Genomic DNA, 27,501 nt, shown 5'->3' on the forward strand with positions numbered 1-27,501 from the left:
GGTGGTGTAGGCATCCCTAGACCTCGACTGTCCCCCACCCAGCCTGTTTGTCACAGCTCTGCTGTACCTGGAGAAGGTGCCCAGGCAGAGCAAGGGCTCCCTACCACTGGAAATCCATCTGTTCCAGCACCACCGTGGGTACCTAGCCAATTTGCACAAGGAGACTGACTGCTTGTGTCCCTGGGGAGGGGCTAATGTTGGAGGTCAGAGTGTTGCTGAGCACCCCATGATTGTCTCCAGCCAGTCAACCTGCTCCTGGCCAAGGGCAGACCTGGGGCAGAGATCACAGGGAATGCCCTGGTTCTGTGCTGGGGTCCTGCGCTCCTTGTGCCAGGCTGTAGCTTCAGATATCGTCCCCAGGCAATGGGTCCACCCCACACATCCCCCACAGATAAACACCATGAGGAGAGGCAGTCTTCAGTCCAACTGGCTCTGGGACAAGCTTGTTGCTATCTGTTAAGCAGGGTGGAGGGGAGAGCTTCATTCTGCTGTGGTGAAACTACAGGCAACTCTGCCCACCCCAGCCCATTCCTGGCTGTGGGAAGCATCAGGCACAGCATAGGTACAGTCTGGTATCCTCCCCCTGCACCCACAATCCACTGGGGTGAGGGGACATGTTTTATCATTGCCCCAAGAAATGCCTCTGAACCCCCATAAGCAAAAGGGATAAGGGGGTTCCTTCACCCCTGCTGAAGGACTCAGAGTGCTGTGGGGAAAAACCCAGAGCTTGTACTAGTCCTGCATCTTGGCATACATCAGCCTCATCCTCCCATGGGGCATCCAGGGAAGGGGTGAGCGATCAGGCTCCTCTCTCCGGGGCCAGCTGGTGACCCTGGGAAGTGCATGGGCCACCTGTCCAGGAGATGGACACTGAGCAGGGTGCCAGGGCAACTGCTTCTTGACCAGCTATTGCTGGCCTGGGGAGCCCCGAGGCAGGATGTTCTGTTCTTGCAGCAGCGCGTGGCTCAGCCCCCGCCTGCGCTGATCCTCAGAGCTGGGGGAGGAGGGGACCTGCCACTGCCAGCCTTTCATCTGCCTCCTGGACGAGCGTCACCCAGGCTTGGGGCACCTGGCACTACAGATGTAGCCAACAAGGGAGTGGAGGAGCACCAGGGTGAACTGGGACCTTGGCCAGGCAATGGTTGAGCTGGCATCTCCTGCCTCTGAGGCTGCCAGGGGCTGCCACCCCTGACCTTGTACTCTGCACCCCCATGGCAACACCCTAGGTGCTATAGGTAAAGCTGGGATCTGGGAAGCTGTGCTTACCCATGATACCCCTCCAAATATGATACAAGGTACTTAAGGAGAGGCATCAGCAACTGCATCCAGGACAGGCTGAGTGTGGGGTGGGCATGCTTCCCTGTCTTCATCACCACTCCCCTGACTGGTCTGCACTGGGCACTCTGTGGGGGCCAGCAGGTTTCTCCAGGACACTGAAGCAATGGGGTGCCCTGGGGGTGCCAGGCTGCGGTTACCTATGGTAACAAGCAGGAGGTCGTAGTGGCTGGCACCAGCTGGCTGCATTTCAGGTCAAGATCTGGACCAGAGGACCAGATACTGCCCCAGTACTGCTGTTCTGCCCCAGTGCCTGGCACCCCCTTCTGGGTAGGGTATGATGGGGGGACACCTTAGGCTGCAAGGGACCTGCCATATTTGGGTCCCTTTTAGAGCTGCCTAGCTGGGTTTTATGCTGTTGTCAGTCCCATACCAGGGATGGGCCAGCCTAGGGAGACAGTTGCCACCTGCTCACACTCAGGCTTTAATCCACAGGCAGGAGGTGAGCAGCTGGCGGAGCCTCCCTGACCTTCAGGTAGGATTAGTCCCCATGGGAACAGTGGAGAGCAGGCAGGTGAGGCCACAGCTCCCTTAGCAGTTCCTGGGGACTGAGCAAGGCTGGCAGAGTTGGGGACTAAGCACACCCCCATACCGGGGGCAGCCAGGATCAAGTCATGGATGGGTGGCACGGGGTGAACATGTGTCCCTGTGAGTATCCTTATCTTGGTGGGTTGTTGCAGGTGCACCTCTGGAGCTGTGGGTGTCACAGGGCACCCGTGGTCCCACAGGGAGGGGGTAAGCAGCATACCTGGAGTGGCCAGGGTGCCAGTGGGGGCAGCAGGTGGGCAGGTCTGAAGAGCCAGTCCCAGTGGGGCAGTGGTGGCTGGCTGAGAGTCATGGGTGCCTGGGGATAGCTGAAGCTGGGATTAGGTGTGCTGCATGGATAACAACCTCAGCCAGTTGTTTGCAAGACCCAGCTGTGAGTGAGAATGTGTGGGTACCCCTTGCATTGTGTTCCACTTGCTGCGCTCTCCACCACATCCCTGCTCTTCTCTGGTCATTGATGAGAGTATGCAGAAACCAGTCATCATCTTGGTCCCCAGGGGTTCCTCTCCTGTCCTGCGTTCAGCAGGAGCTACAGCAGGTACCTGCCAAGCTCTGCCACAGGGGAGCCCAAGTACCTGGGAGTTCTCCAGGCATGGAACAGCTGGCAGCCCACAGTGTGCCTGTATGCCTGTGTGGGAGCTAATCCCAGCAACATCTGCCAGGCTCTTGCGATCCCAGGAGTTTCCGGTTGCAGGGATGGGATGGCTGGGTGCACAGGAGACACATGTGTATGGGGTGGCTGGTGTGTGCCAGGGATCCCTGTGCAAGGAGGCTTCTGCGGCAGGTGAAAGCCTGCACACGTGTGTCCTGCGTGCCCAGCAAAGATTCAAGAAGAGACAAGTGGCACTGGAGATCCCAGCAAGCCTCTCTGCTCTGGGATCTGAGGACCCAGCAGGTGGAAGTAGGGGTTTTGGCTGGGATTAACCAATCTTAGCGTGGCCATGTTCAGAGCAGCCCTGAAGCACAGATGATTGGGGAGGGAATGGGGATGTTTGCATCCTTGCCAAGGAGAATGATTTCTGAGGGAAATGAGACTGGGGGAGAAAGGAGAGGAAAAAGGGAGCAGTGAGGCTGCATGGGGGCAACAGCACAACACCCCTGATCTAATCAGCCAGACCCTGCAAATAAAAGCCACCTGTTTTGGCTCTGGCAGCAGGAAGCCATCCCCAGAACAAATAGAGCACCAGGCAACTGGGAGAAAGACAAACAGGGGCCAGCACCAGCTCCATCTGCTCCTGGTTGGCCTAGCCCACAGACATCCAGCCCCCTGGGGTGGCATTCCAGCCCCCAGCAGGGTTGAGGAGAAGAAGAGAGAGGTTAGCAGGCTTTGTAGAGGGTCACAGTGTCAGCCAGATGCGGGACTACACACTGCTGTTCTGCCTTGGTCAGCTAGCCCAGATACTCATAACAGCAGTGGGAATGGCTGCGTGCTGCCATCAGTCCCAGAATGTGGCATTAGCATCAGGATTCCCGAGCAGCACCTGCCTCACCTCCCTAATGGCTGCCTATCATCCTGCTCAGATCCCCAGGCTGTTCACTATCTTGGGACCAGTGCCTGCACAAAGCACAGGGTCCAGCCCCACAGCCAGGGGCCATGGCTGCCTGGTGTGGGCTTAACGTGCAGCACTTGGGTGACCCTGTGCTCGCACTGTGCCCCCAGGCTTGGCTGCTGCACTGTGCCCGGTGGCATGGAGAAATCTGATCTGTTTTGCTAGCATAGTGAACAGGCTGAGCTGGGAGCAATGAGGGGCCCTTATTAAATTAGCCTATGCAGGAGGCCCTGTGCGAGCGCTAACCAGCTCCACAGCCAGTATTAGCAGCTGCCCTTGAGCAGAGTTTCTGCCTGACCCCTCACCAGCCTCCCCTTGCCCCTGTCCCCAGCTGGACAGGTGTGGCTGGGGGCTGGCAGGTGACCGAGCCATGGGGATGCTGGCTGGTGATAGAGACTGCCCCGAGGAGCAAAAAATGCCCCGGGGAAGACAGGCTGCATCAGCACTTTGGGGAGCAGTGGGGGAGGGCTTCTCGTGGGAGACCCCACTGATCCACTGTCACCTGATGTGGTGCCCTGAATGTACCAAGCAGAGGGTGAGGCACATCCCAGTGAGTGGGACGTGCTGAGTAGCAAGGAAGGGGCGTAATCTGCATCTGGGTTTCTGTCCTGCACACACACACCCTACTCCCTCCAGTGCTTTTATCCAAAGGGTTGTATGGGGATTACTGAGCTATTTGCATGCTCCTTGTAGCACACCACCACCACCCCATAGATCCTGTAGGACACCATGCAGTGCCCCTCACACCCCATACACACAACCCATAACAGCCCACATGTCCTCTGGTGTCCCACGTCCTTGGGCTCTGTAATACACCCCTGCACTGTACAGCACCTCAGACTAACCAGTGCCCCACATCTCTGCTCACACAGCCCAGGCGAGTGGTGGCAGCAGGGGGGAGCCCTGCAGTGCACTAGCTCTGGATCTTGCCCCACCTCAAGGTGATGACCTCCCTAAACTCTGCCCAGACCTGTCCCCCAGCACTTTGAAAGATGTCCCCAGGCCACCGGGATGCACCGGGATGCTCTTCCTTCTCCGGGGACCATCCCCATCCTTCCCTCCATCTTCTGCTTTCCCAGAGAGCTCCCAGAGGGTCTCCCCCTCCCTGCTACGAGCATCCAGGGCGACGCAAGCTGAGGGTCGCCTCCCCAGCGCCTGTTGCCGGCCCAGGGCCACTAACGTTCTTGAGCTGAAGCCAGCTCCAACCGCTGCTAGGCTGCACCCTCTGCTGGGTCCCGCAGGCATCGGCGCGGCCCTTCACCGAACTTCGGAGCAGGGGAGGAAAAGCTGCCCGGGGTGCCGTCGAGCAGTGAGGGGGTCATGAAGAGAACCCACGAGTCCTGCCCCCAGCCCGTCCTGGGTGTCACCCTCCAGTCCTCGCTTCTTGCTGATGCCAGGCGTCCTAACACCACCCCCAGCTGCCCACACTGCATTTTCCACCTCTGGCAATGTTGGGGTCTCTTGGGGTGCTGACCTCATCCTCGGGATCCCATGAACAGCTGAGGTTTTCACGGGAAGGTTTGGGGTGCTCTGGGCCAGCCCTTGCCCAGAGGCCAGCATGGCACCTGTCCAGCTGAAGGTGGGGAGTGCCTGGCCTCACCACAGACTGTGCAGGGATGCTTCAAGAAACACTGCTGCCAAGATACCCAGGATTTCACAGCTCAGTAGGGTACTCCTTTTCCACCCTGTGTTGGCCTTATCCAGCCCAGGTCCTGGTAGGAGGCACTGGGGATATCTGCATGTCAAGATGCAGTTCCAGTTAGGGAACTGGCCCTGCTGACCAGGTGAAGGACACAGCTCTGTCCCAAAGGTGGTCCCCTTCTGCTGTGCATGGTGTCCCCTGCCTCAGTGGGAGGTGAACAGGGAGCCCAGGAAGCCCTTTGTCAAGCCAGGGAACATGCCCAGGGCATTACAAGTGAGGATCATGTAACTGGGGTCCAGCAGTGTCCAGTCTAGAGTCAACAGGAACCCCTGCAGGGCATTGCAGAGGATGGATGGACCTAGTTGTGCCTGTTCCAGCACCTCCTTCACTCCTCTCACTCACCTTAACCTTCTCCCAAACCACACGCAGCCCTACCCATGCAAACTGAATCCCTCCCTTGCCAGCTTGGCACATGCAAGGCAGAGCCTGGCCGGAGGAGGGACCCATGGTGGCAGAGCCGCAGGCAGAGGGGCAGAAGCATCCCCAGTGTGAGCCCTGTGTCCCAGCGTAAGGACATCATTGCCCCTCAGCTCCCTACTGGCAAATCCCTGCTTCGCCCTGGCACCTCCTTCCCACCAACCTCAACCCTGGCAAAGGCTGCGGGTGCCCTGGGAAAGGCTGGGTCCCTAATCCCTGGGCCAAGCGGGGACATTGTCCGGGGGCAGAAAGGAAAGCAGCGCGTCAGGCCCTTTGCCCATTGTGCCCTGAGCCCCTGCGCAAACACAGCCCAGCACTTTCATTGTCAGCCCCGCTGGGCGCGGGGGGGCCGCTCTCGCCACACTGCCTAAGTGGAATGGACAGCCGGAGTCTGGGGTGGGTGCGCACCCCGTCCCCCCCCATCCCCTGCCTGCTGACACAGCGCCCTGATCGCCTGCACCATCGGCACTTCGGCGCCCGCCTATAAAGGGCGAGGGGAATAGCCGGCGCCGGCACCGCCACCTTCGCCTCTGTGCCCTGCCCTGCCGACCAAGTAAGTACCAGCTGTGAGACCCCAAGCCCCCCACTGAACAGGCGCTGCCACGCTCCCTTCACCCCCCACATCAAGCCCCCCCACCCAACGCACACTGCGGGGAAGGGCAAGTGGCGGGGTGCTGCGTGGCACAGTAGGGGTGCCCTGTGTGGGCACAGGAGGGACTCTAGCAGGAGGGATGAAAGAGCCGGGCTGCTCTGCCCCATGGCTACACCCGCACCCGTGCCTGAGTTGGGGGTCACTGCCGCCTCCCGGCACCGGGTACAGTGCCACTGCACCCAGTCAACTCCCGGAGCTATCACTGGGAGCTGGGGAGCAGAAAAACTGAGGCAGTCCTGGGTACATCACACAGAAGAATGGGGCATGGCAAGTTCCCCCTGCGACGTGGGGTTCACCAGACAGAGATACCCTACCACCAAGGGAAGGGGAGTGGGAAGTCTCCCCCGTACCAGGCTAGGAGGGTGAGGGGCCAGTGGCATGGGACGTGTAAGGGCAGCACCACCGGCACCCCAGACTCAGTGGCAGGCAGCGGAGTGGCTGGGAGCGGGTGGTGGACACCTGCCCTGGGGTGATGCGTGGGGCTATGCCAGCAGCCGAGCGACACGTATGACCAGCAGTGAAGCCATGGACACGCTGGGGCAGTACAAGATCACAGTGTGGGAGGAGGAGAGCTTCCAGGGCAAGCGCTGCGAATTCCTCATGGAGTGCCCCAGCATCATGGAGCGTGGCTTCCGCAAGATCCGCTCCATCAAGGTGGAGTCTGGCCCGTAAGTGCCCTGTCAGCCCCGCGGCCCCTTGGCACACCCCACTCCAGCAAACTCACTGCTCCCAGGGGACTATTGGGAGCTGCTGGGGAGCCAAAACACCCTAGTCCTTCCTTGGCTCTGACACAGACTCACTGTGAGACCTTCCTGCTTGCGCTCCTTGTGTGATGCCTCAGTTTCCCCATTTGTTAAGCAGGGAAACCCTGCCGAGCCAAGACACAGCTTGGAGGCAATGGAGTGGCTCTGGGGAGAGGAGTCCTGCTCTCAAAAGGGACATTTGCTGCCAGAAAGAACCCCAACCTCTGTGACAGACCCACAACCTGCCAGGACTTCTCTGTCCCCTACACGGGAGGGAGAAGGCAACCCCTGGTTGATCCTGGGGGCTGTGTCACGCATCCCTGAGGGATTTCCTCCTTTCCCCTCCAGCTGGGTAGGCTTCGAGTACCCTGAGTACCAGGGGCAGCAGTTTATCCTGGAGAAGGGTGACTATCCCCGGTGGGAGGCCTGGAGTGGGAACAGTGGCTACCGGACCGAGCACCTCCTCTCCTTCCGGCCCATCAAATGCGCAGTGAGTTATGGGGAAAACGTGGCGGGGGGCTCGGGGCAGGCAGAGCCTCCTTCTGGCAGCCCAGCATGGAGGGACAGACTGGAGGATGAGTTACAGGGACATAGGATGGAGGGGTGAAATGCACACAGAGGTGCTTATAAGGTGGAGGAGTAGCTGCACCCACCTGCTCCCACCTCCCTGCAGTGATCCTGAGGTGCTTTTTAGGGCTAAAATTTAGGCTGAAACACTGTCCCAGCTCCTTCTGCTTTGTGCTTTGGAGCGTCACCTTCCAGACTAAGGTCCCCAGGTCTTGTCCCCCAGCCCTGATACCGAGGGATGGGGTGAAGAGAGAGGAGCCGGCAGGACCGCAGTGATGCTCAGGGTCCAGGGTCCGTCCCCCTCCTGCCCAGGGTACCTGAGCCGTGCCCAGGCAGGCGCAGCTCTATCGCTCCATCTGCAGAGACACTGGTGCTCGCAGCAGCGGCACGTCTGCGCCTCTGAGCGGGGGGGTCCCCCCCAACTTTTAATAATCACCAGGCAGATATGTTCGGGCTTTAATAAAGGGGATGCGATAAGATCACTCCTTACTGGCAGGACTGCTCCTCGGTGCAGATAGATGCGTATGGGGGCTGGGCACGGGGGACATTGTCGCATCGCTCAGTGTCCCAGCCATTAACCCCTCGGTGTCCGGGACCCAGCAAGGCCCCACAGAGCCAAAGGGACCTGTCTCAGCAGCCTGCCTTGCCCTGAATCCTCCTGCAGCCTCGGGGAGCATGAGGATGCTGAAGGCAGGAGCCCATGTGGGTTCAGGGGTTGTAGCCACTGTCACCCTCACTGGCAGTGAGAGCAGCATCTTCTGGGCAGCCCTGGGGTGTTCCAGTGAGGGGGTGACAGGCTGAAGGGCATCCCTGTGCCTTGCACCAAAGCTGGGCATGGTCCTAGGCCTTTCGCAGTGCCTTGGGGCATGTCATCCTGAAGCCACATCCCCTATCCCTGTGAAAGCCAACCCATCCCCGCTGACCCTCAGCTATCACCCTCTGCAGAACCACAATGACAGCAAAGCCATCCTCTACGAGGCTGAGAACTTCCAGGGGCACAAGTTTGAGCTGAGCGACGACTACCCCTCGCTGCAAGCCATGGGCTGGGGCAACAAGGAGGTGGCATCCATCAAAGTGAACTCCGGAGCGTGAGTCCTGCCAGCAGGGCAGGGGGTCGGGGGGGCTGAGAGCAGGGGTTCAGCAAGCACCTCCCTCCTTCATAACCCGAAGATGGGGAAGGGGGACCCCAAAAAGAAGGGATGCCTTCCTGCTACCTTTTCCTTGAAAGTCCAAGCTATGAGGTGCTTTCTGTCTCTCTCCTCCCAGGGCAAGGAGAGGGATGGAATGAGATGGGGATGGGATGGGACTGGGATTGGGATTGGGATGGGAGGGTAGGGGAAGGAAAGAGAAAAAAAGGGGAGGGGAGGCAAGGGGAGGATCTGGCCTGGGGCTCTGAGCCAGGGTCTGCCTTCAGGTGGGTGGCATACCAGTACCCGGGATACAGGGGCTACCAGTACGTGCTGGAGCGGGACAGACAGAACGGCGAGTTCAAGAAGTACAATGAATACAGCAGCCAGGCCCACACCAACCAGATCCAATCCATCCGCCGCGTCCAGCACTGAACAGGGGCAGGGCTGAATGCCCTGCAGCCTCCAGGCTGCTGTGCAATAGACCTCTATCCGGTAGCAAATAAAGGCATTTGTCAAAAAAAAAAGGGTGTTTCTGCCTCTGCTCTGCTTCTCAGGGGGCTGCCACACTGGGAAGACCCTCTGAGGGGTGGAAGGTGGGTTTTCCCCTTCTGCAGGTGGTTTTGGGCCTGTGGCCACCTCCACCCTGGGCTTAGCTCCCTGCACCCCACCTCTGGTCCACACACAAAGAGTAGAGGGGATGCAGGACAGTTCCAACGCTGTGATGCTCCAGCTGGAAAACGTGAACTTGCTTGGCAAAGAAAGGGCTGCAGCTGGGAGAGGGCATCCAGGAGGGTTGTGGCCTGGTAAGAGGTATCCAGGGATGTCATGCCCTCAGTTGTCCTCCCAGGATCAGTGCTAGGGAAGGTGATTGCTACAAAGTCTGTGAACTCATGGTCCCCTCTCTCTGCATTACCACCTCCTGCTTCTCTCTGGAAGAGAGAAGGAGATTCCTGCCTGCAGTGGGCCTGGGAAGGAGGAAGAGCATAGGAGTCATCTGGGGCAGGGGTGGGGGGGAGGGGAGAGAACATTTACACAAATGGGGTAACCACAGTTTTGTCAGGGTTGGGGACACTGGCAGAGAGGGGCTGGGGGAGGGAGGTGGGTGCTGCAGGGGTCAGGGGAAGGAGGTTCTCAGGGCAGTGTTCTGCAGCTGGTAGGGGACTTAGCTCGATGCTCCCAGATGCTCCCAGAACGCTTAGGATCCAGGTGTGTGTGTCCTCCCCCAGCATTGCCACGCCAGCACATCCGTGCCAATATCCTGCTCAGCTCCAGGATACCGGGAGCCCCACCCAACCTCCTCCTCCTCCTTCAGCACCCTTTCCCAACCTCAAACCCTCCTAGGGTGCAGGCCCCCTGTTCCCAGGTTCTCCCTGCATGCAGGACATTCCTTCCTCCTCCTTCTCCTCTTCCATCATGCTCCAGCACTCTGAAGCCCTCCTGAGGCACAGGCCTCTGGTCCCAAGGTGTTCTCCACACCAAGGACATGGGAGGATGGTGGAACATTGGTGGGTGGCTCAAATGCCTAGGTTCTCCAGTGCCCACCCTGCTAAAAGCATGCCTGACCTGGGGCAAGGGGTGTTCCAGAAGGGTGCTGGAAGACTGGGCTGAACTGGGCTGGGGGTGGATGTGTGCACACCCCACAACCAGGCCTGTGCAGAGACCCCCATCCTGGCATGTGTGTCAGCATATGTACGTGTGTGTGAACTGCACACATGAGTGTGCACACAAGCGTGTCCCTGCACGTCCTCTTTCCTGTTGCACCCCAGTGTGGCCATGCAGAAGCCCCAGCACCTGTGTGTCCCCATTCTGCGTGGTGTCCCAGCTGCAGGGCACCCCCCAGCCCTACCCTGTCCCCTCCATGTCCCTGCTAGCCCCACCCCGCCACTGCCCCATGGCCTCTCCCCCTCCACAAACACATTCCGGCACACCTGGCCAGGTGCAGCCAGCACACAGCCACGTCAGCTTGGCTCCACTTCACAACGCCGGCTCACAGGTGAAGCTCTCCCGGGCACCTGCAGTGGGTGGGGGTAGGGGCAGGCTGTGGGGGTCATTGCAAAGTCTGGGGTCCTTATTGCTCCATCTGGAGTGGGGGGAGTGCTGGGGGGGAGGAGGGGGCAGGCTGCCTGCTTACAGCCAGAGGGGCCTGCAGCTGCTGCCAGCTAGGCACTCCATGTGTCCAGACTCTGTCCCCAGGAGCCCCACAGACCTGAACCCTCATCTTCCAGATCCCCCACAGACCCGATGCCCAATTCCTTGTTCATCCATGGACATGGGTCCCTCTTCTCTGGATTTCTCATATACCCTCCCTCCCCCATCCTCTGGGTCTGCCCCAGCTCCCCCATGAACCTGAGGTCACATCACTCAGGTCCCCAAAAGCTCCACATGGACACAGAGATCCCCAGCCCCTGGGACCTCACACTCCCTGCCCCTTTGCACCCCTCTGCCCCTAGGTCACCAAAAGCCCCCAGTCTCCTCACCACCCACTTTAAGCTTCCCCACTCACTGGCTTTCCCAGGGACCCAGGAATCCACATCCCCAGCGCCCTCTAAAGCACCCCCAACTCCAGCTCCCACTACCCTAACCCTGCTTCTCAGCCTGATCTCTGCCCCTTCCACCCTCCCCCCACTCTGGCTTGATGCGGTGTCCTTCAGCCCAGACCCCTGCGTCCATGCCCTCCACCAGCCAGGTTTGCTGGAGGAGGATCCCAGTCACCCGGGCTGTCGGGAGGCAACGGCTCGGCGGGTCTGGCACCCTCCCCACCTCACCCTGCTGTCTCCGGGGCTTGTTTTCCGTTGCCTGCGGTTCGTTCCAGTGACTCAGGCAGCGAAAGCAAGTCTGGGAGGCTGCAGAGCCGCTGCTGGGAGAGTTGCACTTGGAGGGCTGGGGAGGAGAGGGATGGGGGGAGCAGCCGGAGCTGCTGGGCTTTACAGAGCTGGGACACTCCACTGTGAGGTTCGGGGGAGCTCAGAGGACAAGCTGGGAGAAGAGAAACTTTTAAAGGGCTGTTACATCTAAACAGGATTTGTGGGGAATTGCGGGGGGAGTACCATTATGTCTGCTCATGTCTCCCCCTGCCAGTATCTGCTCTTTGTCCCTAATGGGCAGAAGACGTGGAGCACCTGGAGCCCTGCTCAGCACCCATGGGATCCCCTATTTCCTAAATGTATTGGTTGTCTCCCCCCCCCGGAGGACGTTGGGTGCTGCCTCCCCCCCCCCCCCACTACTGGCCTTGTTGGGCTGTGGCAGCCCAGCTGAGCATCGCTCACCTTTTTATGCAGGACACATTTTGGCTACAGTATTAATAATAACCGTGGGTCTGGCATGGCCATATTCTGGTTTCCATTAGGTTCATATCTTGCAATGATCACTTTCAAGAAATTCATCTAAGTCCTGCATAAGAGCTTGTCCTGTTACTAGACATCAATGAAACACCACAGGAGAGGTTGCAGTCTTGGCTGTACAGCACTGGACTCGTGGAGCAGAGCTGGTGCAAGCTGCTGACACGCTGCCTGGCTGCGTCAAGCTGTGGGGTCCTGGTGGAGGGTCTACTCTTGACCAGGGGGACAGAGCCTCTGAGAGCACCCCAAAACTGCATATAGCAGCTGGAGCCATGTATGATGGGGGAAAACATGGACAGATGTGTCTTTTGGGAGCTGGGATCATCTTTCTCCATTGCACATTTCTCCACAAATTGCCTTCCTGTCTTCAGAAAACACCCAGGGTTGCCCAGGACAAGCAGATGAAGATAGGGCCATCCTGGTTTGGGGGGGTGTTGAGTGTCACCCAACTTCTACAGATCCTAATAAAGGTGAGCAACAGATTGGGACAGGGTTGGTCACAGGCTTAACTGTCCCTGAGTCAGGGACTGTCCAGAAGAGCACAGAGGAGCCAGGAAGGTGGCAAACCTGTGGTACAACCTGGTGCCACGAACTGCTGGCAATGCGCTTACCCACCCTGAAACTTTGGGCACCACAAAGGAATCCCATCACCAGTGTCCCACACCTGGACAGACCTGGTGGGGACCCAGATGGCCCCACCCCGGGGCTCTGGGAACTGCAAGGAGACCCCAAGACTGTGCTGATGATGCTGAAGCTGGGAAAGGTGCAGGCACGGATCCTCATGGCTGGCAGCACAGGTGGGTCAGAGAGCCAGACGCTGGTGGGACGACACCAACGCCGATGCCGATGCCGTGCTGTGAGATGCAGAGGGCCAAGAGGATGCTGTCCGGTCGGCGGGTCAGGAAGCGAGCGGGACGGTGGTGGGAGGCCGGGCCCGGGCAGTCTCCAGGCAGTGTCCGAGCCCGCTCCTAGCTGGGATGGCAGCGCCGTGTTTGCGAAGAGTTAAGGAGGCGGAAGAGGCAGGAAGCGGCCCGAGCCTCTCTCCATAGAAACCCGCGGCCGTGATTAAAGTCTGATGCGGGCCCGATAGCGGGGGGAGGGGGGGGCAGCGCCCGCTTTAATTACAGTGGAGGAAATTGCTGGAGCCGGGGCCCCGAGCCCCTGCGAGTTGCCTGGAAACTCCCCCTCCTCCGCCTCCCCCGGCCCCTGCCCGTCCCCTGCCCGTCCCGCTGCCATTTATTCGCCATCAGCTGCTCCCTGATAAAGTGGAATAATAATAATAATAATAGGGGCAGGAATATTAAAACATGCAGCCCTCGGGCCGCCCCCACAGCTGCCATGAGACACGGCACCGGAGCGGTGCCACTGCTGCTCAACATGTATCTGCCAGGTACGGGCGGATCCCTCGGCCGCTGCCCCACCGCTGCGCCGTGCACCGCACAGCACCCAGCCCCTGCCCGCCCTGTCCCGCTGAGGCCCCGGGACGCTTCTCTGCCCTGTCTCCTTCCAGAGCCCACCCTGTTCTCTCCTCTCTCTTTCTGTCCATTCTCTCTTCCTGCCTTCGAGCACCACAACCATCCCTTCTATCTACCCTCACAGCCTTCCATGCCTGCACACTTATCCTCCCATCCTTCATCCACCCACCGTCCCCCTGTCCTTCCATCCCTCCATCCACCCTTCTCTCCTTCCAACTCATCTTTCCACCCACCCATCCTTGCCCTGTGCTTCCATCCATCTTTCCACCCCACCCACTTATCCCTCTATCCCCTTTTCCATCCCTGCTACCAGCCAATCCCTCTGTCTACCCTCTGTCCCTTCCATCAGCCTGTTTTGCCCTCATCTTACCAATTACCTACCCTTCCTTCCATCCATTCACCTCTCGCCCTTTCTTCCCTCCATCTACCCACTCATCCAACCTCCCTTCTGTCCTTCCATCCATCCACCCATTTTCTTCCTTCCTTCCATCCATCTCTCCATCTATCTCTCCTTTTCACAGCGGTCCGCTCCCCAAACGCCAGCAGTCATCCTTCCTTCCACCCGCCCATCCTGCCGCCCATCCTGCCGCTCACCTGTCTCCTCTCCCTGTCCCCCTGTCCCGCAGTTCTCTCCCTCGCTCCTTCTCTCCTCCCTACCCCAGTCCACGGGATTTTCTATTCCTATTTAAAAGCTTCCCCGGCTGGGTCGGAAATCGGATTTCCTTTTTCCTGGACGCGTTTCCTGGCTTCGCCGCAGCGGCGGGGCAAGCGAGGGGGAGCGGACGGGGGCTGCGAGGACATTGCCCGCGGGTGGGCGCCGGGGGGTCGCGGTCCCGCCTGGCTCCAGCCCCCCGCCACCCCCACCCGCGCCCCTTTTTTCCCCCCAGATCCAGTAGGGGAAACTTTGTTCAAAGACGGGAAGAGCCAGGCATGGGGGTCTCTCAGCCCCGGCGTGCAGAAAGGTAAGAGCACCGCTGCCCCTTCCCCTGGACCTGCTCCGCTCCCTTCAGCTGGCCCGGAGCGGGGACCCCCGGGGCACATGCATTCTTCCCCGACCCGCAGCCACCGGGGAACCCTTCCCGTTCGTGTGCCGGGCACTGCCCATGCGGGACACGGCCGCCGCGGAGCCCCCGTTCCCTGCTGCTGCGGGCTGGGAGCATTCCGCCGCCAAATCCTACGGGGAAACCACCGAGCCCCGACGGCCGGGAGCCCCCGTTCCGTGGCAGCAGAGGGGAGCGGGGAACCCGGCCCCCCGAGCCCCGCAGCGGGGAGAGTTCGGGGTCCCAGCTCCGGTCCCCCAGTTGCTCGGGACATCAGACGGGGAGAGAGCTGCCAGCCAGCCCGGGAGTGGGGCGAGCTCGGGAGACCCGTTCCTGGGAGTGGGGAGGTGAGTTGAGACACTATCCGTGAGGGAGCTGCCGGTGAAGGACTGGGGCTCGGGCACGTCTGGGAATTTATGGGTCCCCGTCTGGAGAAATCCATGCAGGGGTCACAGGCATGGGCAAGTGCTGGTGATGGAGCAGCCTGGAGCCTGCTGGGGAGTGCAGCAGCACTGGGCATCGCGGGGCCAGCACTGTGGTGTTTGGGCCATGTAGCTTGCCTGTCTGCAAGGAGACAGTTGACAAGGGACTGCTCTGAGCAGGAAAAGGGGAGCCCTGGTTTAGTGGTGGGAGGGGTAGGAAAGCTGGGACTGGGAGACTCTTTTGCCTCTGCACTGGGGACTCTGCCTAGCCATACTCGGTGCACAGTGATGCAGTGAGAAGGACCTTTTTGGATCCCTGGATATTTCCTTGGGGAGCTGCCAGGTGTATTATCGTGGCACCCTGCGGCAGTCAGGGTTGAGCCTCAGCACTCCACCAGGCTGCACCCTCCAACACCTCCCTGCCCTCCTTGCATGGGGTGGAACAGCCACAACTGGGAGATAGCTGAAGCCCAGGGTGGAGGCTGTGGCAATGAGAGGCAAAGGCTGCAGGGATCTCTCCCAGGGAGGAGAGACCTCCACCTTCTTCCCAGGACGGGGGATTAGGAAACACAACACCTTGGAAAGACTGGAGTGTATCTGCCTGGATCAGGATGTCTAACCTGGGTTTGGTGAGATGGGGATGGATGGGAAACAGCTGTTCCCTGCTCCTTCCAGGGCAAGAAATGGGGAGTACCAGATAAAATAGGTGGGTGTTAGATAAGTAGGATAAGGTGGTTCTTTGTGGGAAATGTAGTTGAGCTATGGGACTGCTTGCTGCAGGGGTCATAGGTGCTAAACCTCTGAATGGGATCCAAACACCTATAGACACAATAATGGTAGAAAAGCACAGGGAGAAGGATTAAATGCAAAGACGTGCCCCCTTCTGTGGGAAGAGACTGTGCTGCAAGGGTTGGGACGAGGAGCAGGGATGTGCAAGGGCTGCTGCTCAGATAGGGTAGGGCAAGGTATTTAGATAAGTGCAGGGCTGCTCTGCAGAGTGGCTGGATCTCAGTGGCGGGACTGCTCCTCGTCCAAAGGTCCGGGGACCCTCTCCTCTTGTGACTTCTGGCCAGACACAATGAAGCCTGTCCTTGTGCCTCACCATGAGCACATCCAGGTGTGCCAGGCTCCAGTGTGTGCAGCCTGGCACAGGGGCACCTTGGGCACCCACCAAGGATACTCCTCAGGGCAAGCTGCAGATGCAATGGCCATGGCTCAGAGAGGACACTTTTCCTCTGGAAATAAGGAACATTGATGCCCAATTCAAAGCCACAGCAGGTCCTGCCTTGTCCTCCTCTCTCCCTCTCCTATACTTATCTGTGCCTCTCTGGGGTGTAGTTCAGATCAGTGTTGCACCCTGACTTCAGCTCATCATGGAGACATCAGCACAGGGTACAATGCCTCTAGAGCAGAGGCTGTGCTGTGACACAAGCCCAGTTTCAAGCAGATGTGGCAGTGGGGAATATTTGTGCTGGGTTAAGTCTGAGTGCTTCCAAGACATCTCCTTCTTGGGGCTGCAGATGAAAGAAAAAGTCCATGTCCTCACACCAAACCAAACAAACAGGTATTTGTCTTCAGTGGTGTGTGAATGTGGGTGGGAGGGATGTGGAGACCCTGAATTCAGACCCACTGCAACCTATTTTGACCTCTGAGCACTCCTACCCCATCACAAGGTGAAAGGGTATCTTTTCCTCCTCTTACCTGAGGGGCAGGATGGAGTAGGGGTGCTGCAAAGGAGACATAACCTTGTTACCATCTTCTGCATCTCTAGAGCAGGGAAGATGCAATGAAGTGCAGCCTAAACCTGGGTCCACACGGGAGGGGGCAATATAGCAGTGGGTCGAGGAGAATTGGGGCACATCCTGTCCCTAACCTTGTGCCCTGGGAGGGAGCTTTAACCTCTCTGGGGCTCGGCCTTGCAGGCAGCGGACAGATCCAGCTGTGGCAGTTCCTGCTGGAGCTGCTTTCGGACCGGGCCAACCTGAACTGCATCGCCTGGGAAGGCACGAATGGGGAGTTCAAGCTGATCGACCCCGACGAGGTGGCACGGCGCTGGGGCGAGCGGAAGAGCAAACCCAACATGAATTACGACAAGCTGAGCCGGGCACTGCGCTACTACTACGACAAGAACATCATGACCAAGGTCCATGGCAAGCGCTATGCCTACAAGTTCGACTTCCATGGGCTGGCGCAGGTGTGCCAGCCGGCCACCCCCGATCACACCCTCTACAAATTTCAGGGCAACCTGGCACCGCTGCCCTTCTCGGGCATCTCCAAACTCAACCTCATGACCTCTGGGGTGACACCGGCCAGCTTTTCCTACTGGCCTGGTTCCAGCCCATCCCTCTACCCCGGGCACGGGCTCCAGCCCTCAGCTCCATTCAGCGCCATGGCAGCCTCCCACCTCAACAATATGAACAACCATTACCATTAGAGGCTCAGCTGTGCCAGGTGGACACTCCTTGTCCCTGGCAGCATGGGGCTGTGGAGTTGGGAACTCAGTGGGGAGGGATGGGGGGTGGGATCGTGCCCTGTTCTCACTTGCCCCCTTTTAAATTTGGAATGGTGGGGAGGGTGGGAGGTGCTTGCAGGGTAGCTGGGTTAGTTCCCTGATAGGGGTGGCTGGAGGAGAGAAGCCATCTAAATTTGAGAGGGTATCCATGATCCTGGGAACAGATGTGGATACCTAAAGCAGGGTGTGAATAGAAGGAATAACTATCAGCTCCACTCCTGGCAGGGACTGTGCACCCCCTTTCCTTTGCAACATGCTGCCCACTCCCTGAATATCCTTAGCTCTACCCCCAGCCTGTGCCTGCCCCACCCCTCTACCTGCAGACAGGAGTCAGGTGCTGGGGCCTTGGGGCAGCTGCATCCATGGATGAGGGTCCCACTGAGCAGAGGTCCCCACTGAGGGGACCTTCCTTGACCACTTGGTCCACTCACCTATGTCTCCAAAGTCTTCCTTTCTTCCATCCCTCCTACACCTCCTGCTGATGGTAGCTTCCTTCACACCTCAGGAGAAGCCTTCATCTGAAGGGCAGATGTTCTTCATGGGTTGATTCCTACCTGGGGCAGGGCTCTGGGGTTGGAGGTGCCAGGGGCAGGTGTGACAGGCACACACTGCCAGTCTTCAGGGCAAGACCAGAGCCTGGAGGCAACACAGCCTGGTCCCTGCAACTCTGCCCTCTCCCCAGTGCTTGAGGATCACACCACAGATAGTCCTGACATCCTGCACATGAGCCTGTGTCCTGCTCATCACTTCCAAGATTATTTTTCCAGTTTTACTCTGGCTTTAGCCCCTCACATGCAGGGCTTGGTGGGACACCTTCCATAGACGGGAACATCCCCAGGGACAAGGCAGGGTGGGAGGTAGGGCAGGAGAAGGGATAACAGCAGGACTGGGAGCCCCAGGAACCAAGGAGCAGCCCTGGGTCTCCCCCTGGGTTCAAGGAGCTGCCCCCATCCTCCGGAGCAGGACATTGGCTCAGCAGACTTAGAAGAGCTGGGCACACTGAGCTCTACGCTGGCTGGGGGGTGGGTTTGGTCTTCAATAAAACAGAGAGGTGCTGTGACCTGTGTCCTCTCCTGTCTGAAGGGAGCTGGCAAGTGGGGGAACCACTCAGCAAATCCTTTCCCATCTGAGCCAGAGCACCTTCAGGGCTGGGGTGTGGAGGATGCCACCACTCTGCTGTGTCACCTTTTCTCCAGGCATCACGTCTGATTCTTATAAACCCCAAGAGACAGGGCAGAGCTGGAAACCTCTGATTTACTTGAGGCACCCCTCCAGGGAGCCCACATAAGCTGATCTTAGGCTGGCAAGGGGATGTGGCAACTGGAGACAAAGAGGAGATGCAGTTGGCCCGGCAGGATGTTTGCCATCCTGCCGTTATCCAAGCAAATTAGGGATGCCAGGAGCTGGATCTCTTGTGACTCACAGTCCTGTGCAACCAGTCTGGGGCAATGCACTGGGCTCAGCACAGCCACATCCTGTGCCAGGTCAGGCTCATGTGTGACATTGATGCGGGGATGAGTGGGAGAGCACTGCTTGCCTGGCTCCAAGAACATGCCCACAGATCCACTGGTGCCCACAGTGGCTGCTGTGGGCCCAGGGACTGCCCTCTGCTTGTCCCCTTCCTTGAGGCTTTGCTCCCGATCCCACTGCCATCGAGGACCCAGGGTGCCAGGGACGGGTGCCGGGCTCACAGCAGGGATCAAACTGGCTGTATAGGGGGGAGCCATACCCAGCCCATGGAGGGAGTGGCCAGCACCCAGCCCCTCTCTCTGCATGCCCGAGATCACAGTAGCCCACAGATCTGGGGGCTTCATGCTGCCCCCTCTGCATCTCTCCAGGGTCTGGTCACTCTCACAGCCTTGGTGGCATCTGCTTCGATGCATCCTCATTGCCCTAATCAGCTTAACGGAGTGGGATCTGATGTCAGTGTGTCCTCTGGGGAGGGCTCAGGCTGTGAAGTGGGGGGCCCGATGCTGCCAGCTGGGAGCCCATGTACGGGAAAGGAGTTGCAGGGACTGGAGAGAGAGGGGCCGCCCCTACCTCCAGGGTCCCTGAGTGTTGCACAGCCTGGTTCCCAAGGACGGCAGGAGGTGAAGTGAGGGGGAAAAGAGTAGTTACCCCCACGCAACTAGTGTGAAGACAGGCTGAAGACACCCCTTGCCCCCAAGCTTGGCTTTGCAAGGGCAAAATGGGGGAACTGGCCACAACTGGCTCCTTCAGAGACGGGGCAGAGGGCTGCGCCCCCGCTGGGGGAGCCGCTTCAGGGCTTAGGTAACTGCATGACGCAGGGCAGGACACGGATTAAGGGATGTGGGTCACTAGTAGCTCCTCCCTTCTCCCCCTCCCTGTCCCCAACCCTTGTGTCCCTCTGCCAGTGCCTGCACCAGGGAAGCCCAGGTGACTCCAGTCCCCTCCTCATTCCCGACCCTGCAATCCGGGTCCCTGCTGGATTGGAGGCGAGACATGCTGGGGAAAAGGGGGAGTTACCTTTTTGGGAGAGGGGAGACCACTGCACACACCCAGTGCAACAGCCTGCAGCTGAGGGCTTGCTTTGCTCTGATCTGAGCTCACTTGGCACAGTCCCACTGCTCTGTCCCCAAGGTGCCACACCAAAAGCCGGGAACCAGCCCTGCACTCCCCAGGGACGGCAGCCAGGAAGGAAGGGGGAGGACACCCATGCGGGACTGCACCAGCGATGCTCTCGCCTGCCTGTGGACGCAGCCGGTGTCACCATGGCAACTCGGGATGCTCCCATCCTCAGGCACCACTGGGAGCCGCTCCCCCCCCCCCCCCCCCCATGACATATTGTGCTTATCGGAAGGGGGAACAGAGCATCACTTTCACCCAACTCAGCTTCCCCCTCCCCAGAGCCCCACCTGACCCAGCCTGCCAGAGGTGCTGCCTTCTGCAGTTTTCTTCAGTCACCAAAACTGCCGGCTCGGAGCAGACTGCAGCAAAATCCTGCCAATGGGCAAGCGGGGCCGAACCCCGCACAGCTTCTGGTGGAGCATCGTCTCTGGCCCCGACTGGGGGTGCCCAGCCCGCGGGGCTGATGTAGGAGCACCATCCCTGGCAGTGGAGTGTACGTACCAGCTGGGTGGGCAGCCTGTCTCAGGTGGCTGGCAGGAGGTGCATGGGCCCAGTGCATCCATGGGCTTCTGACCTACCTGCAGGGAGTCCTTGGGTGCCCTGTTCAGGGTGAGATGGGGAACACGGTCCCAAAGGGCTTCAGCCTGCACTAGGAAGAGTGAGGGAGCAGAGGCTACGGCACAGCAGCTTCTTCTGCTGCCCTGTGATTAAAGACAGAAGGATTTTTTTCCCTACCTAAAAAAAAAAATAAAGTCTCTTTGTATCTGGCTTTGCTTACCTGTCAAGAGGGCAGGTTTTAGCCTCTTGCCAGCATAACAGGGGGACCCCTCCAACTTCCCCAAAGTCTCCCAGCCACACAGTAATGGATCAGAGGGAGGATTGAATACCCCGTCTCCTATTTTAGCAGAGTCATGTCACCACTTGTTTCATTTCTCATGCTGCCTTTGCAGCACAGCCATGCCATGTCTTCCCTGGGGGACATAGCTGCCTCTCTGCCTACCTCTGCTCTCCCTGCAGCTCTCCCAGTTCCCACTTATTTCATCCTCTCCACATCCTGGCTGTGCTGGCTCCTCAGCCCCCTACCCCCAAGCTGCTGACTCACATCCTCTCTCCAGACGCCACCTTCCCTTGGCGTGGCTCCCTGCAAAGTGCTTCACGATTTAGTGTGGCTCAGCCAGAGCCTGCAGGTACAGGCATTCAGGCTTCAAAACCCTTTGTAAAGTCCCTCCAAGGAACAAAATGTGATGCTTCCCAAAGATGCTGCTTTCTTCCTTGCCAACATGCAAGGGATGGGGCTGTACTGCCACCATAAACCCAAACCTCATCCCTGCTGCCACCAGCTCTCTGGGCTGCCAGAGAGACAGTGTCCTGGTCTGCTGCTGCCCAGCTGTACACTGAGACCTTGGGCTGGACTTTGCTGAGGGCAGTAGCTGAGTAGCGGGAGGACTGGATTAATGTGCTAATGCCAGATTATGCTCTAATGCAGGACTTCTGATGAGGGAGCAGCCCCTACTCCAGCCTAGGGGCACTCACTTCCTGAAGCAGACTCCCCATGACTGCCTTGGGCCACAGCTTGGTGCTGCCTTGCTATCCCCCAAGGAGTTCAGTCCTCGGGGGTGACAAAGGACCGTGAGACAGGCAGGGAACACAGCACAGGGTGACCTCCACGCTCAGCTCTCAGTGAGCTGGAGGTAATGCCCCAGACTATGTAGCCCTGGCCCTCTGCTCTTCCAGGCTCTGTGGCAGAAGGATTAACCATCACAGCGGGGCTCCAAGGTATCTGGTTCCCCTTCTTCACCTGCCCCAGCTTCCCAGCACAGAGCTGTCCCCAGTCTATGCTCCTCAGTCCCAAACCCATCAGCCAGGCAATGCCACAAGACATGCTTTGGCTACAGTGGAGAGCAAACTGACTGTCATCCCACCTCCTTCAGTCTCGTGACTACCACTGGGCCACCCTGGGCGCAGGCAGAGCTTTTGCAGATTTCCATCCAGCCTGGATTTATCTCCCATCAGCTGAGACCTTCTGGCCGCTCTCCTGCCCCTTCCTGAGTACAAATATCTCATCAGCCAATTTTGCCTGGGACTCTTCATTCTCCCTCTGTCATTTGCTGCCATGTCCCGGGGTCACTTTGTCCATGTATTCCCCCACAGACACCCCACCAGCAGCTGTGATGAAGTGCCATGGAGCAGGAAGGGGACCAGAAACCTATACCCACAAGTCATCCCCAATTCAGCCCAGAGAGTAACAGCCCAAAGCTGCAATGGATCCAGTGTCCAAGTACCTCCCACAGAGGCAGAAGAGAGATCTCCCACTTCCATCTGCCTCGAGAAACATGTTCTCCATCATCCCCACAGACAAATGAAGAAAGGCCTGAGTAGAAAGCTGGGCCAAGGCAGGTCCTTCACCAGCCATGCAGGTGCCAGGTCTGCACCATACAGAACAGTTTCCTCCCCATGGAGCACCTCCAAGTCACTCCAGGGGATGATGCCAACTCTTAATAGCAAAAACACAGCTTCACTGCTGTTCTTTTGACAGGAAGAAGCATGGCTTGCTACATTGGCTGCTCCAGCTGTTCATCACTCCTCCATGCCCCAGTGCCATGGCCAGCTCATCCAACCCATAGAGTTTGCTCCCCAGACAGAGCAGTAGGGCAAGGGGAGTCCCACAGAGCAGTTGTTCCACAGCTCCAGGTAGAAACTCCCCTTTTCATGGGTGACTATGCAACCTTGGGACCACTGGCAACCAAAGTGCCCCTAGCAGCCCCATACACTCTTGGGAAGCAACATGAGGATGCTATGGCCTGAGAAGAGACCTTCTTGGGGCAGAAGGTTCTGAACCCACTGCAGGCTGCACCATGCAGCTTGTGCCCACCTACCCTGCTGCAATGTATGTTGGAGCAGATGGGGCGTCCACCGTGAGTCACAGAGAGGAGATGTGTTGCTGCTGGAGGGATTTCAAACTAGGAAAGTACTGGCATCCCTCACCTGGATTTCTGTGGTGATTGATCACTGACTTGGCCCTGCTGCTCTACCTCTGAGTCCCAAACCCAGTGTGAATCTCCCATCCCTGCAATCCCAGACACTGATGGGCTCTGCAGCTGGCAGCACAGGGGCTTCCTAGTCCCTTAATGCTCCTCAGGGAGCACTGGTGGCTGAAGGGATCACAAGGCTGGGGACAAGCTCTATCCATCCCCCTTACTGCTGCCCAATAGCTGGCTCCTGAGTCCAGATCATCCATCATGCAGGAGCACAGGGGTCTGGCAGGTTAAACACACAATTTTTAAGAAGGGAAAATGCTAAGCTCCCAAGCCTGTCTGAGGATTCCCACCCTCACTACTCATCCTTGCTTGTGTTCCCTCCCCACCTCCTCTTTGCCCTGGTGGGAGCAGAAGGCTCCCAGGCAAGGTAAGGTGAGTGCTCCACCTGCCTTGGTCCCCCCAGCAGCTGTACAAGATCCAGACACATCTCCCTCTCCTCAGTAAGGCTCTGGCTGAGCCAATGATGCATATTTAAATGCAGGGGAGCATCTAAGTTCGTCTCTCATTCCTTGACATTTCCAGAGACTCCAAGCTGCCTTCAATTACCAGTCTGCAATTAGCTCTTCCTAAATCCCCCAATGAGGCCTAGCACTCTTAATCAATGAAACACAAGGGAGGAGGGGAAGGACATGGCCTCGCTGCAGCTGGAAACATTTTAAACGGCTGGGGCTTGAAGCTGAAATATCTTGTAAGTGTCGCTAAGGAGATCTGCAGGGTGGGAAACCCTCACCAGTGCTAGCAGGTTGTTCAGCTCTAGAGACAAGACTCTATAAAGCCCCACACCTAGGGGTAGGGGAGTCACTGAACAAACACCCACAGCTCAGGGTAGAGACTGCCAGCACCACAGGCTCAGGTGTTACCCTGTGATGCAGCAGACCTTCCTGCATTCACCTCGCTGTGCCTCAGTTTTCCTCTCTGCAAAATGCTGATAGGGGAGAGTCAGGGCTCTCCCAGCAGCCCCATAGGAGCTCTAAGGGTCCAATTCCACCTCTTTAAGCCAGCTACCTTCCTCAGGACAAGATGCGGATATAGTCAAATTTGGGGTGGGTTGAGTGCATTGTGGCCCAGACAGCTCACCACAAGGTCACATGAATGTTAATCTACAGGCAGGAACAACAGCACCCATTTGGAGAGGCAGAAGGGGGGAAGCACTGGTCTTGGTGGGTTTACACAGCCATGGAAAAGCCTTGCACAGCACCCTGCCAGGTCAGCCCCCATGCTGACATCTGTGCTGTCTTCCTGGCAGCACAGCTTTGCCTGAATGAGCCAGATTGGGCCTAATTAGCAGCTCTGCTGATGCACACAAAGGTAGAGAGAATCCAGCTTACCCTCCATGACCTGCAGAGCCAGCACAGCTCTTCCCAGCTAAGGGGAGCCTGGCTCAGAGAGGCTGGGAAGCACTGGATGCAGACCTCGGAGAATATGTGGTGCAGATCCTGCTAAAGAAGCCCCAGCAAATTCAGTAGCCTGAAGCATAGCAACCAGCTATGAGAAAAGCAAAGCCTTCCCCTTCTCCACCCCTCTCCCTGGGGGTCTGCAAAAGCACAGAGCTGGTAACAGGGCTAGCAGCACAGCTCCCACGGCCTGCTGCTGCCAGGGAAGGGAGCCCAGCCCTGCAGAGACAGGGAGGAAGGGGGAGGAAGGGGTAGCTTTAGGAAAAATAAAACTAAAAAAAACCAAAATATGGAGGTGACATGAAATGTGGCATCCTATTTAAATTCAGAGCAGCAGACAGGCATCAGGCATTTCCATCTGGAATGGAGAAGGCCAGGAGAGCTCACAAGGAACCAAGAGACACTCAGGTGGACCAGAACTGGCCTTGGGCACAACAAACAGGGGTGAAATTCCGACCCCCAACTCACACTGGGTAGTAAAACCTGCTTTGAGAATCAGGTCCCTCCCATCCCTCTTGGGGAGGAGAGGGGGCATGACTAGGAGCTTGGGGTGCCCTCCCCCAATCCCACTTGCACCCCACAGCCCAGCAAGTCCAGGAGCCATCACCAGGCCCATCCAGGCCACCTCTTTATTCTCCAGTGAAGCAAAGCAAGAGGAGAGGGGACCCCCCCCCCTCCCATAGCAGACCCCCTCCGTCTGGGCTCCCTAGGCCTCCTCTGGCACAGACCCCTTTACTCGCAGCAAGCCAAGGTTGGGGGAGGCATAACCCCTTGTTTGGGGAGGCGCACCGGGGGGCGGGGGGAGGAATTACCCGCGGAGAGGGGCGTGGGCGCCACCCCCAGCGGCTCGAACAAAGAGGCATGCAGGCGGCTCCCGCGGGGTGAGGGGCACCGTCGCCCATGCTCAGGGGGGCCCATATCCCCCCACGTGGGCGGGGGGGGGGGGAAAGGCATCGCTCACGACACAGAACCCACCCCCCAGCCTTGCCCGTAACCCTGCCCTCCCGCCTTTGTCTGCTCAGGCGCGGCAGCTCCAGCACCACGGACAGCACCGGGAGCACGGCAGGACGGCTCTGCCCGCGCCGGGGAGCTCGTTCACATGCACCCTCTGCCAGAGGCACCCGCCGCACCCCCAAGGCCCCTCGACCACTCCTGCCCCAGACCCTCACATCCATTTTTTCACCCCTTTTTTTTCTAGAGAAAACGCATCCAAGGAGCCTCCGCTCCTCCGCAGCCTTCCCCCCTCCATCGCGCAGGCGGGAGAGACACCACTCCCCCTCCTCGGTCTTCGCCGCCGCCTCGGTGTTCCAGAGCGCAGCCCCCATCTGGGGTCGGAAGCGCGGGAGGGGGGCGGCAGGATCCGGAGCAGGGAGGGTCCAAGTAGCGTCTCTGTGGAGCTGGCGGCCGGGGAGGGGGGAAGGCGAGGAGAATGCGGGGGGAGGATGGGGAATCCGACAGTCCTTCGCCTCCCCCGCCCCTCGGTGCGCGGCCCCTTCCGGCCCCGGGGGCCTGGTACCTCCCTAACGGTCCAGGCTGATCGTCCAGTGCTTGGACCCGTCTCCGCCCTCGCCCTCGCTCTTGAGGTCCTGGAAGAGTTGCGTGAAGTAGTGCGGGTCCGCGTTGATTCGCAGCATCTTGGCGCTGAGGCGCTGGATGATGCCCAGGCAGCGCTCCCAGAAGCGCCCCTTGTCGCCCTCCACCAGGAAGGGCTTGAGCGGGTAGGAGATCTCGTTGCCCATGTAGGAGTAGGCAAGATAGAGGCAGGTGAGGAAGGCGGCCTGCAGCTCGGCCTGGCTCCCGATGTCTTCGCCCCGCAGCGCTTCCCGGCACAGCAGGTAGACGAACACCAGGTTGGCCGGGGTGATGAAGCCCTGGTCCTGCCAGCCCTGCAGCAGCAGCGAGCGGTCCACGCTGCGGAACCAGGAGATGAGCTCGCCGGGGCTCAGCTCCTTCAGGCGGTAGCAGCGGCGGCACACGAAGTCCCCCAAGCAGCGCAGCAGCTCGCCGGTGGATGCCTGCACCACCACGCGGCGCGGGGACCCTGGGGGGCGGCCGCCGACCGGCGGCGGTGGCGGCGGCGGCTTTCCCCCGCCAGAGCCCGGGTGCAACTCCTGCGGCGCCGAGGGCACGGTGGGTACCGGCACGGCTAGCGGGCCCTGCTTGGCGCCGTCGGCCGGCCCCACCACCGACTTGCGCAAGTTCTCGCGGTTTCGCTGCACCACCAGCGGGTCAGGCTGGCCCGGGGGCCCCCCCGGGGCCCCGCCGCCGGGCTTCGGTGTCACCTTCTTGGTGCTCTTCTTCTTCTTGGCCGAGGCGGCCACCAGCCTCTTCCAGGTGAGCGCCGAGATGAGCACGCCGGGGCGCTTCAGCCGGCTCTCGCCCTTGCCCGGCACCCTTCCCGGCGCCTTGTCGGCCAGCAGCCCCCCGCCGCCGCCGCCCTTGCCTGAGGAGGCGGCGGGGGAGAGGGAGAGCACCGTGCCCATGCTAACGCCGAGCGAGACGGGCGTGCAGGGGCCGGGGCGCCGGCACCGCCCATAGGAGGCCGCGGCCTGCGGGGGAGGCGGCCCACACCGGGGCCGCGGTACCCGAAGATGCTCCGCCGCGCCCGCTCTGGGCTCCGCGCCCGCCGCTGCAGCCAGACGCGGCCCCGCCGCTCCCCGCCTCCCCGCCGACAGCCAATCGCCGCCGCACGAGGCCCCGGTGTGCCCGCCCCCTCGCCGGTGGGCGGTGGCGGGGGCAGAGCACGGCGCGGCTTTGCCTGGCGGCCGCCGCCCCGGCGTGACCTTCACCGATCGGGGGCTCGCCCAGTGCTCCCGCTAGGGCAGGGGGGTGGGTTGGGATCTGCGATGCTGTCGCAGCCCCCCAGCCCTTTGCGTGGGGGACGTGCGGTGGCTCCTGGGGAAGCCCAGAGGACAGTGGGCACAGGAGGGGTCTAGGGAGGGCTTGTGAACTCGGCTGTTCTTGCGAAAAGATGAACCTTCCCAGACCAGCAGAGCTCTCTGCTCCAGTGGTACTTGGGGAACACAGTGGGGAAGAAGAGCCCCTGGAAAT

General features: G+C 59.5%; 3 protein-coding genes and 1 long non-coding RNA gene across 7 annotated transcripts; 2 read left to right on the plus strand and 2 right to left on the minus strand.

The window, feature by feature from the left end:
• Positions 1 to 3,853: 3,853 nt before the first annotated feature.
• On the plus strand, positions 3,854 to 9,166 carry CRYBA2 (crystallin beta A2). 3 transcript variants are annotated; one of them, XM_064661180.1, is made up of 5 exons: positions 3,854 to 6,103; positions 6,694 to 6,870; positions 7,294 to 7,435; positions 8,458 to 8,600; positions 8,927 to 9,166. In XM_064661180.1, exons 2-5 carry the CDS (start codon positions 6,710 to 6,712, stop codon positions 9,072 to 9,074), a joined length of 594 nt encoding a protein of 197 aa, XP_064517250.1. In that variant the 5' UTR covers positions 3,854 to 6,103; positions 6,694 to 6,709; the 3' UTR covers positions 9,075 to 9,166. The 3 variants fall into 3 exon arrangements, with proteins under 3 accessions (XP_064517250.1, XP_064517252.1, XP_064517249.1); XM_064661182.1 differs by having other exon boundaries at positions 6,697 to 6,870; XM_064661179.1 differs by lacking the exon at positions 3,854 to 6,103 and having other exon boundaries at positions 6,119 to 6,870.
• A 3,937-nt stretch (positions 9,167 to 13,103) lies between these two features.
• On the plus strand, positions 13,104 to 18,489 carry FEV (FEV transcription factor, ETS family member). 2 transcript variants are annotated; one of them, XM_064661177.1, is made up of 3 exons: positions 13,104 to 13,370; positions 14,343 to 14,417; positions 16,840 to 18,489. In XM_064661177.1, the coding sequence occupies exons 1-3, from the start codon at positions 13,319 to 13,321 to the stop codon at positions 17,349 to 17,351; spliced, it is 639 nt and encodes a 212-aa protein (XP_064517247.1). In that variant the 5' UTR covers positions 13,104 to 13,318; the 3' UTR covers positions 17,352 to 18,489. The 2 variants fall into 2 exon arrangements, with proteins under 2 accessions (XP_064517247.1, XP_064517246.1); XM_064661176.1 differs by lacking the exon at positions 13,104 to 13,370 and having other exon boundaries at positions 13,393 to 14,417.
• LOC135417289 (uncharacterized) lies at positions 16,350 to 16,879 on the minus strand. Its single transcript, XR_010431986.1, has 3 exons — positions 16,791 to 16,879; positions 16,619 to 16,682; positions 16,350 to 16,431 (listed from the first exon to the last, which is right to left on the minus strand). It is a non-coding gene; the product is annotated as an uncharacterized LOC135417289 (long non-coding RNA).
• A 6,576-nt stretch (positions 18,490 to 25,065) lies between the features above and the next one.
• On the minus strand, positions 25,066 to 27,076 carry CDK5R2 (cyclin dependent kinase 5 regulatory subunit 2). Its single transcript, XM_064661169.1, has one exon. The coding sequence runs from the start codon at positions 26,931 to 26,933 to the stop codon at positions 25,971 to 25,973; it is 963 nt and encodes a 320-aa protein (XP_064517239.1). The 5' UTR covers positions 26,934 to 27,076; the 3' UTR covers positions 25,066 to 25,970.
• Between the last annotated feature and the right edge of the window lie 425 nt (positions 27,077 to 27,501).

This window comes from Pseudopipra pipra, chromosome 7 (assembly GCF_036250125.1).
Source record: "Pseudopipra pipra isolate bDixPip1 chromosome 7, bDixPip1.hap1, whole genome shotgun sequence".
Taxonomy (NCBI): domain Eukaryota; kingdom Metazoa; phylum Chordata; class Aves; order Passeriformes; family Pipridae; genus Pseudopipra; species Pseudopipra pipra.

What these genes read in the sequence shown, in the direction of transcription:
- FEV (XM_064661176.1), top strand. Translation starts at nt 13,586, where the DNA reads ATGCCTGCACACTTATCCTCCCATCCTTCATCCACCCACCGTCCCCCT. An exon ending in CAGCCCCGGCGTGCAGAAAG is followed by an intron (nt 14,418 to 16,839) that starts GTAAGAGCACCG and finishes TCGGCCTTGCAG; the next exon opens with GCAGCGGACAGATCCAGCTG.
- CRYBA2 (XM_064661179.1), top strand. Translation starts at nt 6,581, where the DNA reads ATGGGACGTGTAAGGGCAGCACCACCGGCACCCCAGACTCAGTGGCAG. An exon ending in TCCGGCCCATCAAATGCGCA is followed by an intron (nt 7,436 to 8,457) that starts GTGAGTTATGGG and finishes CACCCTCTGCAG; the next exon opens with AACCACAATGACAGCAAAGC. An exon ending in ATCAAAGTGAACTCCGGAGC is followed by an intron (nt 8,601 to 8,926) that starts GTGAGTCCTGCC and finishes GTCTGCCTTCAG; the next exon opens with GTGGGTGGCATACCAGTACC.
- CDK5R2 (XM_064661169.1), bottom strand. Translation starts at nt 26,933, where the DNA reads ATGGGCACGGTGCTCTCCCTCTCCCCCGCCGCCTCCTCAGGCAAGGGC.